At 42.7% G+C, this 12,177-nt stretch overlaps 1 protein-coding gene across 3 annotated transcripts; it reads left to right on the top strand.

Annotated features, from left to right (window-relative positions):
• Positions 1-442: 442 nt before the first annotated feature.
• Positions 443-11,461, top strand: hao2 (hydroxyacid oxidase 2 (long chain)). Of its 3 annotated transcripts, none has more exons than XM_054746600.2 (8): positions 443-463; positions 5,097-5,249; positions 6,519-6,670; positions 7,393-7,676; positions 10,032-10,250; positions 10,544-10,702; positions 11,157-11,226; positions 11,301-11,461. In XM_054746600.2, the coding sequence occupies exons 1-8, from the start codon at positions 447-449 to the stop codon at positions 11,354-11,356; spliced, it is 1,110 nt and encodes a 369-aa protein (XP_054602575.1). In that variant the 5' UTR covers positions 443-446; the 3' UTR covers positions 11,357-11,461. The 3 variants fall into 3 exon arrangements, with proteins under 3 accessions (XP_054602575.1, XP_070400180.1, XP_015821323.1); XM_070544079.1 differs by having other exon boundaries at positions 444-463; positions 10,029-10,250; XM_015965837.2 differs by lacking the exon at positions 443-463 and adding an exon at positions 3,665-3,806 and having other exon boundaries at positions 10,029-10,250.
• The last annotated feature ends 716 nt before the right edge of the window (positions 11,462-12,177 follow it).

Here is a 12,177-nt window from a genome sequence, read left to right as displayed (position 1 = left end):
GTGCCCTGGAAACTCTGAAGTTGCAAGTGCAATATTCTGGTTACAGGGGGTGGTAGGGGTGTGAGTGACCTTTCATTAACCATGTAAAGGGTCATTTTAGCATACTGGCTCAAGGAAATTGTTTAAAAATATGAAAATGTGGCATAGTATGCCTTTAAATCTGAATGGTGAAACAATTCTTATCTCTTTTGTAAACTTCTGTAGTCAAACACTTTACACCTCTGCCTGGACTCATCACAACATTGATTTAGAGCTAAGAAGAGATTCTATATTCCAGTTTTTATGAAGGAACATGATATGAATATTTCAGACGTATCGTAACTGGACCCACTCAGATCAGGACGCTGTAACAGTTTCACCGTCAGAAGCAGCTGTAGTTTGTTTTAACACCTGTTCTCTGTTTCGTCTCCAGACTGGTAGAAGGTTATGAGCAGTCCTGATAAACCATGTGCAGCTGTAACCAGTGAGTATACTCTGACAAAATCAAAACCAAACAGTAATTACCTGTGTGTTTTCAGCCTGGATAAACGTGTGTTTTTAAAGGTTGTTAAAACACACTTGTGAATATATTAACACGTAAACTTCACCTTTGCTGTTTACATCTAAACTACAACCTGCTGCTGCTGTCCTGGATGCTCCAGCAGCTTCACGCACAGTCAGAGCTCATTTAGGGACTACAGGCCCAGTAGCATCACCAGCCACTCATCTGGGTTCAGGTTCAGACACAGCAGTCCCAGCAAGGAAGCCCGAACATCCTCGCTCCTGCAGCCTCCAGCTCCTCTGATGGGACCTTGAGATGTTTCCAGGCCAGAGAGGATAAAATAAAAACACCTCCCCCTTGGCTCTCCTCCAGTGACCCTGCTGATTCTGGTGAAGCTGGCCCGGTCTGCTTGTTGACCTCGACAAGACCCAGAGATACTTAATGTCCTCTTGAAGTGACCCGAGCTGGGAATCCACCCACCTCAGGAGCTGTATTTCCATGGCCAGGACTAAAACCACTTTTATCCTTCTCTCCTTTACCTTCAATCAATCAAATTTTATTTATCGGGGCAGCAGTAGCTCAACAGGTTGAGCGGGTTGTCTAGTAATCGGAAGGTTGCAGGTTCAATCCCGGCTCCGGACAGATAATTCTGCTGTTGTGTCCTTGGGCAAGACACTAAACCCACCTTGCCTACTGGTGGTCGGAGGGACCGGTGGTGCCTGTGCTCGGCAGCCTTGCCTCTGTCAGTGCGCCCCAGGGCAGCTGTGGCTACATTGTAGCTCATCACCACCAGTGTGTGAATGGATGAATAATACACTGTAGTATAAAGGGCTTTGGAGTCCTTACTCTGAGAGGCGCTATACAAGCGCGGGTCATTTATAATTTATAAAGCACCTTCCACTACATTTGCAGGAGTCCAAGTTGCTAAACAGCCCATTCAACAAGATCATAGAAAAAAGAAAGAAAAGCTACAATAAAACAGCAAAAAAAAGATCAATGTAAGGATTAAAAACATCAGCTTACATAAGCTTGAGTCTTAAAAACATCCAGTGATGGAGACTGTTTTATAGCCAGCAGCCACTCTTTCCAGAGAGTAGCGGTTAGAACCGGAAAAGCCCACTCCCCTCTTGTTCTGTGTCTAGAAGGCCGGACAATCACACACTCCTCCTCAGCTGAACAAAGAGATCGTGAAGGGATGTGTCGTTTTAACCACACAGCCAAAGAGGGTCACAACCCCGTAGGGACCAGATAACATACAATAAGATCTTAAATTTAGCCTGATAATTTAGCCATCCAAACAAGTCAACAGTCAGGAAGCCAGTGCAACGACTCCAGTACAGGAGTAATGTGTTCTCTTTTCCTCATCCCAGTTAAGATTTTAGCTGCCGAGTTCTGGACCAATTGCAGCCATCTCAGGACTGTCTGCATCAGTCCAGCATATAGCGCATTACAATGATCAGGCCTGGGTAGGACAAACGCATGAAGTGCGGACTCAAGATGAGTTCTAGACAACATGGGCTTGATTTTAGCTAGCCGGTGCAAATGAAAGAAGCATCACCTCACCACCAAATTAATGTGAGATTTGAGTTCTGAGTCCAGTCCCACCCCCAGTCTAGTGACAACTGACTTCTGATATGGTGAAAGAAGGTCAGAACCAGTAACAGCACCCTCAGTCACTTTGTGAGTAGGGAGGAACGTGAGGAGCTCAATTTTACCTTCATTCACATGAAAATAACTAGCAGCCATCCAAACAAGTCAGCAGAATGGAAATAGAGCCTCCTGTCCCCTGACACAGGGGAAAATAAATCTAGCAGTCATCTGCATACAGATTAAACTTAACGCCATGCTAGCGTAGGTGGATCCCCAGAGGGAGTAAATAAAGGGAAAAGATAAGTGGGCCAAGGACTGAGTCCTGTGGGACTCCCTACCGCAGGTCCTCCCAGGGAGACGAGGCTTCACCCACCATGACACAAAACCTACCCTGAGGATACGACCGCAGCCAGTGAAGAGCCGACCCAGTGATCCCCATCCACCATTCCAGAGCAGAATGTCACGGTCAGCTGTGTCAAAAGCTGCCGTTAAGTCCAATAACAGCATTTCCACAGCTGCACCCTGATCCATTGCTACAATGATGACACCATCAACAGAGAAGACTGCTGTGCCCAGGCCTAACGCAGATGGAAAATTTTCAAACATATCAGCTCCATCTAAATAAGACACCAACTGCTGATAGACAACCTTCTCCACCAACTTAGAGGTGGAAATAGGTCTATAGGTAGAACAACAGACGTGTCAGAGCCCGTCTTCTCCAGTATTGGCTGGACCACTACTGCTTTCATTGACATCGGGACTACACTTGAGTGCTGACATTTATATTAGTTAGTAAAAACTGGCCCAGCGATGAAAAGACCTTCTTACAGAGACGGAGTAAACTTTAGCGTGGAGGCTGAGAAGTGTGATCTCTGTAGTTGGAGCACACCTTCTGGTCTCCTTTCTCAAAAATGGGAACCAGAGGGTGCTGCAGAGGCCGGTCGGCCATGACAGTCATAGAATATGATGCTAGTAGACGTTTGAGTAGAGATACTCGATCCAATCCCAATTTACTAGTTTATTCATAATGCAATATAAAACAATGTATTATAAGTTAGCTTTATTTTCTTTTGTTGTTTAAAATTTCTTTATTTTTCTACTAATGCATTACATTTTATTAAATGTTTAACATGTTTTTATGTTTTATCTCAATTAAATTAAAAACGTTATGTTTTTTTTAAGAAACAAAAAAACCACCATCATCATTATCTAGTTTTATTGAGTTAAAAGAGAAAAAAGGGAATATAAAGACGTTTTATATCCAAAATGTTAAATTTCAAAGAAAAATCAAATGTTGCTGCATTTAATCTAATGACACAAAAGGTAACTGGGTTTTGTTTTTGTTGAAACAAAATTATTTATTTTAATTTATCTAAATAATTTGAATCTTGTGAATGAAGCAGAACAATAAAGTGTAAATAAACAAAGCTGGTTTTGTCCCCATGGCAGCAGACTCCAGTTGTTCCCAGTACAGCTAAACTCACCATCAGCATATTTCCAGTTGGTGTTAACAATACCAGCAGGGGCCTCCTCCTGCACCGTCAGAGGCTTCAGCTGTTCTCTGTAAGTCTGATAAAAACTCAACTGTGGTAAATACACCTAAAGCAGCTCCTTCCATGTCAAAGTGCAGCGGCCCAGCTGGTGAGTTACTGATTGACTGAACTGGCTAAAGTTTCAGTTTAGTGTTCTGGCTGCTGCACCAGTCGAGAGCGAGAGCTTTTGTTCATCGCTTAAGGTAAGTCTGACGATATTTTACTCCGAACCTCACCTGCTGGTTTGGCGATTCTGTTCTAACTCTAATCTGGTGAAAATGCTCCAGAAAACATCTGATTTTGCTGTTTGTGTTAATCTCTGGAGCTCATTCAGTCAAAAATCTACTTAACCCTTTACAGGCCCAACGTCTATGTTTAGACACTTCCGCTCACATCATAAATGATGTCGGTGTGCCTTTTCACAAACTCTTAGGATTACAGGACTTCACTCAACAATCATCAGAGATCAAGCTAGTCACAGTTTGCACCATGGCGCCATTCCACCAATCAGTGTGGGGCTATAAGGCGCCAAATATTGGTGTGTCTGCAGAACCAGAAAACTCCTCAGTCTCCTCTCATGTTCACGGTCAGATCTCTAAAACTAACCATGCTAGGTTTATGAAACTCTCCCATCACCAGGTTGACTAGTTTTGCTGAATAAGGATACATGTGTAGTAAATGTTAAAGTCAATGAAGTTGGTGAAATCTTAGCATGAAAATCAAATCTGCCATATTTAAACATACGCCCTGAATAACTACAAGAAATTATGTCTATTTTTTGATAAAATCTGTTATTTTTAGACATAATATTAATATTCATGGTAACATTAATAGTAACAATTATGATATTGAACATATTTTGCAGTTTTAAACTAAGATTTCCCTGGAAAATAGAAGACAGTTTTTGTGTCAACTAATCTCTCCATCAGTGATGATGATGAACAGGAGGAAGATGGCATTGAGGCAGATCCTCAAATATAAAATATTCTATAATATTATAATAATTTATATTTGATCAGAAATGGTATCTATTCTTCAATGACTTAACAAAAATATTCTACAGTAATCTGTTTTTATAAAATATACTATATTGTTTAATAATTGTGATATTCTGTATTTTTGAACAGGGATATAATGGTCTATAATTAGCTACATCATTCTAAAGTGTCTTATAATTATCTATGTTGTTCAAAAGTAATGCTTTTGTGCATGTGTTTTATTTTGGGGTTTTGTTTACCAGAACAGGGCCAACATCCAGTTTTGATCATTTGTTTTCTCTGATTTTCTGCATGAAAATAAATATTTTTGAAAATTGTAACAACAGAAATAAACTTTGGTTTTGGTAAACTTTTGGTTACAATAACACCCTGGGGTTGAAATTTAAAAATTAAAAAACTTCAATGAGTCCCCTATAAGGGGTTAAATATGGAAGAGAATCCAGTAAATGTTATTTCCTGAGGGGGTCTGAAAGCTGCTGCCCTCTGGTCCCACAGAGAGGGAGTGCGCTGTGCAGAGATGGCCATGGTGTGCCTCACAGACTTTGAGGAGTACGCTAAGGAGCATCTTTCCAAGGCCACCTGGGATTATTATGCCGCCGGAGCAGACGAGTGCTGCACCAGAGATGACAACCTGCTGGCATTCAAAAGGTCAGGATGCTCCACCCCCTCTGCAATGAGTTTTGTTACAGTAGAACAACTACTGTCTCACAGAATTCCCCTAAATGTGTTCAGGCATAATGTTCATGTTTAAACATTTTTGGGGACACATTAAGCCTTAGATTACTCTGAGCTGGGCTGCCCATCACCTTTCTGATGGACTTTGCAGCATTGCAACAGATCTTTACTTCTGCTGTGCAGCCTGCCTCGTTGGGTCGGATCATAATGATTAACTGGAGAAACTATTTTAGGAGTTTCTCCACAAGTCATGATTTTCTGGACTTCTGCTCCCACTGTCATGGTCTGTGTCCTGCGTCTCCCTCATGTGTTTCCTTCTGTTCTCCATCCCTCTCTAGGTTCCCCTCATGTGTCTCCTTGTCTGCATCCCTCCTCATGTGTCTCCTTGTGTTCCCCAGCCCACTCTAGGTTCCCCTCATGTGTCTCCTTGTGTTCTCCATCCCTCTCTAGGTTTTTTCCCCTGAGGTGTTCCCTCCAGGTTTCAGTGTCCCTGTGTGCCCTCCAACCCCCTCCAGGCTCTCTAGGTTTTTCCCTTAGACACCTTTTATCATTAGTCTTCTGTAAAGTGTTTTATCTAGTCTGTTTTCTCCCTCTAGTTCATTTGCTCCCTTCCCCATTCTTAGGTCTGGTTTCCTCCCCTGCTCCATTGTGCTCCTCCTCTGTTTTATTGGTCCCACCTGTGCACAATTCCCTAATCACCCAGCCCTTGTGTATATAACCCTGTCTGCGTCTCAATATGGTGTTGGTCCATTGTTCGTGTCAGCGTTGTTTTGTCCCCCCTCCTTCGTGGTTTTCCAGGTCTCCAGGCTTTCTAGGGTTTTTTTTTTTTTGGCTTTGTGCCCGTTTAGACTCTATTTTGGTTTGATTTCATCCTAATAAAGGAATGTTTTCGTTCACATCCGCTCCTGCTTCATGTTGTTCTGAATATCTGCATTTTGGGTCCAACTCCTCCAAACCTCAGCGTGACACCCACGGCTCCATCAGCTGTCTTCGTGTCTCCATAAAGACACAGCCAGGGTCTCGTGTTTCACTACAACAAGCTTTGGTTGCTGCTCTGATTGGTTCGGGTTGAACATGACATGTTAAATTCCTGGAAAGATACTTACAAGAGAGTCGAACATTCCCAGCCTGTTTCCATCTCAGACGTTTTGATGTCTGTATTTTTAAACTAAAACACGTAAAGAAACAACATGATGTATATCTTAGGTGATGTGTGACTGTAGTTTTCCTGTGTATGACCAGGATCCGACTGAGGCCTCGGATCCTGCGGGACGTATCGGCGAGTGACACACGCACCACCGTGCTGGGGACAGAAATCAGCTTTCCTGTTGGGATTGCTCCCACAGCGTTTCACTGCCTGGCTTGGCATGAAGGGGAGGTGGCGACAGCTCGAGGTGGGGACCAAAAACACAGCTCTGTGCAAAAGTCTGCCCCAACTCTTGATTCCTTACATTTTATTTGTTTACTTAGGTTCTTGAGACGTTCTTAAGGCTTTCTTCACTGCCTACTTTTTTTAAACTCAGTCTAATTTCATTAAGCTACCTAGTTCATCATTTACTGTGCACTTCACTCAGACACAGCTGAGATAGATAGATAGATAGATAGATAGATAGATAGATAGATAGATAGATAGATAGATAGATAGATAGATGTTTACTGATTTGGTTTCTGAGATAAGAGCTAATGACAGTTCACACATTCACCACTAGATGGCAGTGTTGCAGCCACCTCTGTGATCATGGATGAGCTCATGAATCACACGCACGTTACAATCTGAATGCATACGGGTAGATTACCTCCTTACGTTGAGCCCAGGGGGGATTATTATGCTGCAGGGTTATTTGATGATTTTTTTAAACAAGAACAAGAGTTGCTAGTTATTGTGTTTTTTATGCAAAGGTTCAAATGCAGTCAGAAAACAGACAACAGAAAAGTCTGAGGAAATCTGAGAAGATCCAAGAAAAAAACAGCTTAGTCACAGAAGTTCTTTGAGAGTTGAGATCAGATTCCAAGACCTCCAGCTGCAGACACATGTTCAGATGTAAACGATCCACCAAAGGCTGAAGAAAAGCAGTATATTAATCATTTATGAGTAAATAAGAATTTCTCTCCACAGCTACAGAGTCTCTGGACACCTGCTACATCACCAGCACATACTCTACCTGCTCGGTGGAGGAGATTGTTGCTGCTGCTCCAAATGGGTACCGCTGGTTCCAGCTGTACGTGTACCGGGACAGGAAGCTGTCGGAGCAGCTGGTGCACAGAGTTGAGGCGCTGGGCTACAAGGCCCTGGTCCTCACCGTTGACGTCCCCTACACAGGAAAGCGCAGAAACGACATCCGCAATCAGTTCAGGCTGCCGCCACATCTCAAGGTCAAGAACTTTGAAGGGATGTTCCAGGTAAAGGTCATTTATCAAACCAGTCCAGTCCTCGGGTAACTGGTCCCGCAAGTGGAGGAGCTACCTAATGTTAGTGCTGTAAAACAACCATCAATTCAGTTCATTCGGGTCTTTGGTGACATTTACAGAAGTGGACAAAATTGTTGGTGCCTTCAGTTAATGAAAGAAAAACCCACAATGGTCACAGAAATCACTTGAATCTGACAAAAGTTATACTAAATCAAAAAATCTCCGAAATTTAACCAATGAAAATCAGACATTGCTTTTCAACCATGCTTCAACTGAGTTATTCAATGAATAATAAAGTCATGGAACAGGTCTGAAAAAGTATAACAAACATGTTAATTCAAGGTGTGCCCACTAGTTAGCAGCACAGGAGTCTATTATCCTGGAATCAGTCAGTGGGCCTATCTATGGAGCTCCAGGTAGTCACTGTGTTGTGTGGTGACATGGTGTGTACCACACTCAACATGGACCAGAGGAAGTGGAGGAAAGAGTTGTCTCAGGAGATTAGAAAGAAAATTATAAACTAGCATGTTAAAGGGTACGGCTATAAGACCATCTCCAAGCAGCTAGATGTTCTGTGACCAGAAATTTCAGATCCATGCGACTGTAGCCATCCTTTCTGAACATGGCTGCAGGAGGAAAGTTGATGACAAAGCAAAGAGACGAATAATCTGAACGGTAACGAAAGAGCCCTGAAAAACTTTCAAGATATCCAAGGTGAACGTCAAGCTCAAGGAACATCAGTGTCAGATGGCACCATCGTCAATGTTTGAGCCAAAGTGGACCACGTGGGAGAAGACCAAGGAGGACACCATTGTTGAAAACGAATCATAAAAAAGCCAGCCTGGAATTTGCCAAACTACATGTTCACCAGCCACAAAGCTTCTGGGAGACTGTCCTCTGGACATTTGAGTCAAAGATGGAACTTTTTCCAGGACTCAGCATCTCTATGCTCACAGATGGAAAAACAAAGCATATCTAGAAGAGAACACTGTCTCTACTGTGAAACATGGAGGAGGCTCTGTTGTGTTCTGGGCTGCTTTTCTGCATCTGGCCTCTTGAATCTGTGCAGGATACAATGACACCTCATGACCATCAAGGGATTCTAGAGAGAAATGTGCTGGTCAGTGTCAGAAAGCTTGGTCCCAGTTGCAGGCCATGGGTCTCGCAACAGAACAGCGACCCAAAACACAGCTAACAACACCCAAGAGGAGAACATTGGACTATTCTAAAGTGGCCTTCAGGGTATCTGCAGGTTTAAGGGAGCTAAATTTAAGACTTTTTAAGACCTTTTTTAAGGCCACTTTGACCAAATTTAAGCTATTTTTAAAATTAAATTTAAGCTATAATTTCCAGCTATTACCTGGAACTGGTGCTAACCACGTCGTGAACATGGGATTAGCCATCCAGTTACCATTAAACTTGCACTTCCCCATGGCGCAAGCTCCCACTAGCTTAACCAGCTAATGTGCTCATCTAAAAATAGCCCCCTTTCACAACCAACTGAATGTGTACGGTTCTGCTTATGCCAGCTTGCCAATCAATTTCTCTCTGGGATTAATAAAGTATTTTTGAATTGAATTGAACATCATACACCCAAAATGCTGAACACTAACTAGAAATTCACAATTTTTTAATAGAAATAAAAGAATCTTGTTTATTGGGTCTTTGGTAATTTAAGACCTTTGGAAACTGTATTTAAGGATTATTTGTAATTTTTAAGGATTTTAAGGCCTTAAATTTGGAAAAGCAAATTTAAGACTTTTTAAGGACCCGCGGGTACCCTGGGCCTTCTACGAGTCCTGACCTCAATCCTATTGAGCATCTTTGGAAGGAGCTGAAATGTGCCGTCTGGAAAAGGCAACTGCAGCAATTTGCTCAGGAGGAGTGGGCCAAAATACCTGCTGAGCGGTGCAGAAGTCTCACACACAGCCACAGGAATCATTTGGCTGCAGTGATGGCCTCAAAAGGTTGTGCAACAAAATGTTAAGTTAGGGGTATCATTTTGTCCAAGCCTGTTCCACGAGTTTAGTTCTTTTTAAACATGTCAGTTGAAGCATTGTTGAAAAGCAATGTCTGACTTATGTTGGTTAAATTTCCTAGAATTATTGTTTATCACTCCAGTTATGTCTGTGACCATTGTGGGTTTTTCTTTTTTTGACCAAAGGGTACCAACACTTTTGCTTGTGAAGAAGACTCATGGACTTTTACATATTGTAAGTTAAACATAAATATAAAACCTCAGATGCTTCAGACTCAAATATACAGTAAATGCTGTTAAACTGGTCTGTAACACTGCAACCACTGCTCATGGGTCCACACTTACGGGACATGTCCCACTACAAGCAGGAGACGCGTGTCGCAGAGGAGTATGGGATACCGGCTAACACCTTGGACCCCTCTATCAGCTGGAAGGATGTCTACTGGCTGCAGTCTATCTCCCGCCTCCCCGTCATCATCAAGGGCATCCTGACCAAGGAGGATGCTGAGCTGGCTGTGGAGCACGGTGTCCAGGGTATCATCGTGTCCAACCATGGAGGGAGACAGCTGGATGGAGGCCCAGCCTCGGTACACACTCCTCACACACATCATAACAGAAACCAAACCAGAACGGACTCGGCGTTGAACCAGCATCTCATAGGGATGTAACTGTTGGAGAGGAGATGATGTTCAGCTGGAATGAATGGCACGCATGGCTAGGTCAAATGGGACAGATGCAAACAGATGTGCACATTTTGGTCTTAATTTTGTTCGCCTGCATTTTAGCCACGATTCTCACATTTTGTAGAAAGTCATTGGAGATTAGTTACGCGGAGAGCTGCTAGTTCATGTCTGCTTGTGTTTCCTGGTGTGTTTGACAGATCGACGCCCTGACAGAGATCGTGGACACAGTGCAGGGCAGGATCGAGATCTATTTGGACGGGGGGATCAGGACAGGAAGTGATGTACTGAAGGCACTGGCCTTGGGGGCCAAGTGTGTGTTTATTGGTCGCCCTGCAGTCTGGGGCCTTGCATACAAGGTAGGACAACAGTGTTGATGGTTGTGTGTTTGCAGTGTGACATGACTAAATACAGACAAAAGGCCTTGGCAGTCTGATGCACAGACAGCCCTGGTGTTAGAATAATGAGAAACAGTTTCTTTTTTACTTTTATTCCACAAAATTCCCAGTTTTCATGATCTCTGCAGGGAAACAACACCTGTTTGACTTGAGAAAAGAAAGTTTCTCATTCAAAAATCATGTCTGACACATATTTTACCTATTTCCAAATGGGTTTCTATGTAGAAGGCATCTGGATTGCCTCAGTTCAGAGACATAGTTTAGATCCTGCAGAATTGATAAGCTAACAGCTAGACTCAGCCCATTGCTGCTAATTAATTTGCACCATCATGAATTCCTTGTTTTACATTTATTTTGTGTTAATCTACAAGCTAAACATTTAGAGCTAGACAGTTGTTTTTGCATGACGCCTCAGGGGGAGGAGGGCGTGAGGGAGGTTCTCCAGATCCTGAACGATGAGTTCCGTCTGTCCATGGCTTTATCAGGTCAGTCTGATGTGTGAGTGGACAATAAAACTGGGTTCAACACGCTCACAGAGATGATCATTCTCTCTCTTCAGGTTGCAGGAGCGTAGCTGAAATCAACAGGAACCTCATTCAGTGCTCCAAACTCTGATGTGCCAGCAGGGGGCAGCACTGAGAAAATTGACAGAAGTAAACTGTTAATGTTGGAGTAGATTCTGAAATGTCATCATGAAAATAAAAACAAATCACCTCAGAACATCTTCCTATCAGACAACGTTTTCCATATTTGGGAAGTACCATACCATACCATGTTTATTTTTATAGCACATTTAAAAACAGCATGACAGCTGACCAAAGTGCTGTACAGTAAAAAGGACAAACCCCAAGATAAAAACAGATAAAAGACACATAGGAGGTAAGAGGTAAAATCTAAAAAATTGTAAAAGAAACATACAACAATAAAATGCAGAGTCACAATAAAACGTAAAAACACTAATAGCTAGATCATTGAATAAAAGCTAAATGGTAGAAGAAGGCCTTCAGTACCGACTTAAATCGACCCAGTTCTTAGGCCTGTCGAACACTAAGGGGGAAAGCATTCCAGAGTTTAGGAGCAGTGAATGCAAAGGCCCGCTCTCCACGAGATTTATACCTCATTTTTGGGACACACAAAAGCAAATGATCTGCAGACCTCAGGTTTCTGGTTGAAGCATAGGCTTTCTCAGTTCTGAAAGATAAGCCAGGGCTTGACCATTCAGAATGTTGTATACAAAAGTCAAAACCTTAAATTGGATGCGGTATTTAACAGGCAGCCAGTGCAAGCGTGCAAGGACCGGTGAAATGTGACAGCTTCTCGAGGTGTTTGTCAGGAACCTAGCTGCCGCATTTTGCACTCTCTGTAGACGCTCGATTGCTGAGACGCTGACACCAGCAAGTAGTAAGATGGCATAGTCTAACCGTGTAGTTACAAAG

The sequence above is a fragment of the Nothobranchius furzeri genome, chromosome 14, assembly GCF_043380555.1.
Source record: "Nothobranchius furzeri strain GRZ-AD chromosome 14, NfurGRZ-RIMD1, whole genome shotgun sequence".
In the NCBI taxonomy this organism is placed as follows: Eukaryota; Metazoa; Chordata; class Actinopteri; order Cyprinodontiformes; family Nothobranchiidae; genus Nothobranchius; species Nothobranchius furzeri.
Note: the sequence above shows the minus strand (reverse complement) of the source record. Positions and strands in the feature narration are given on the sequence as shown.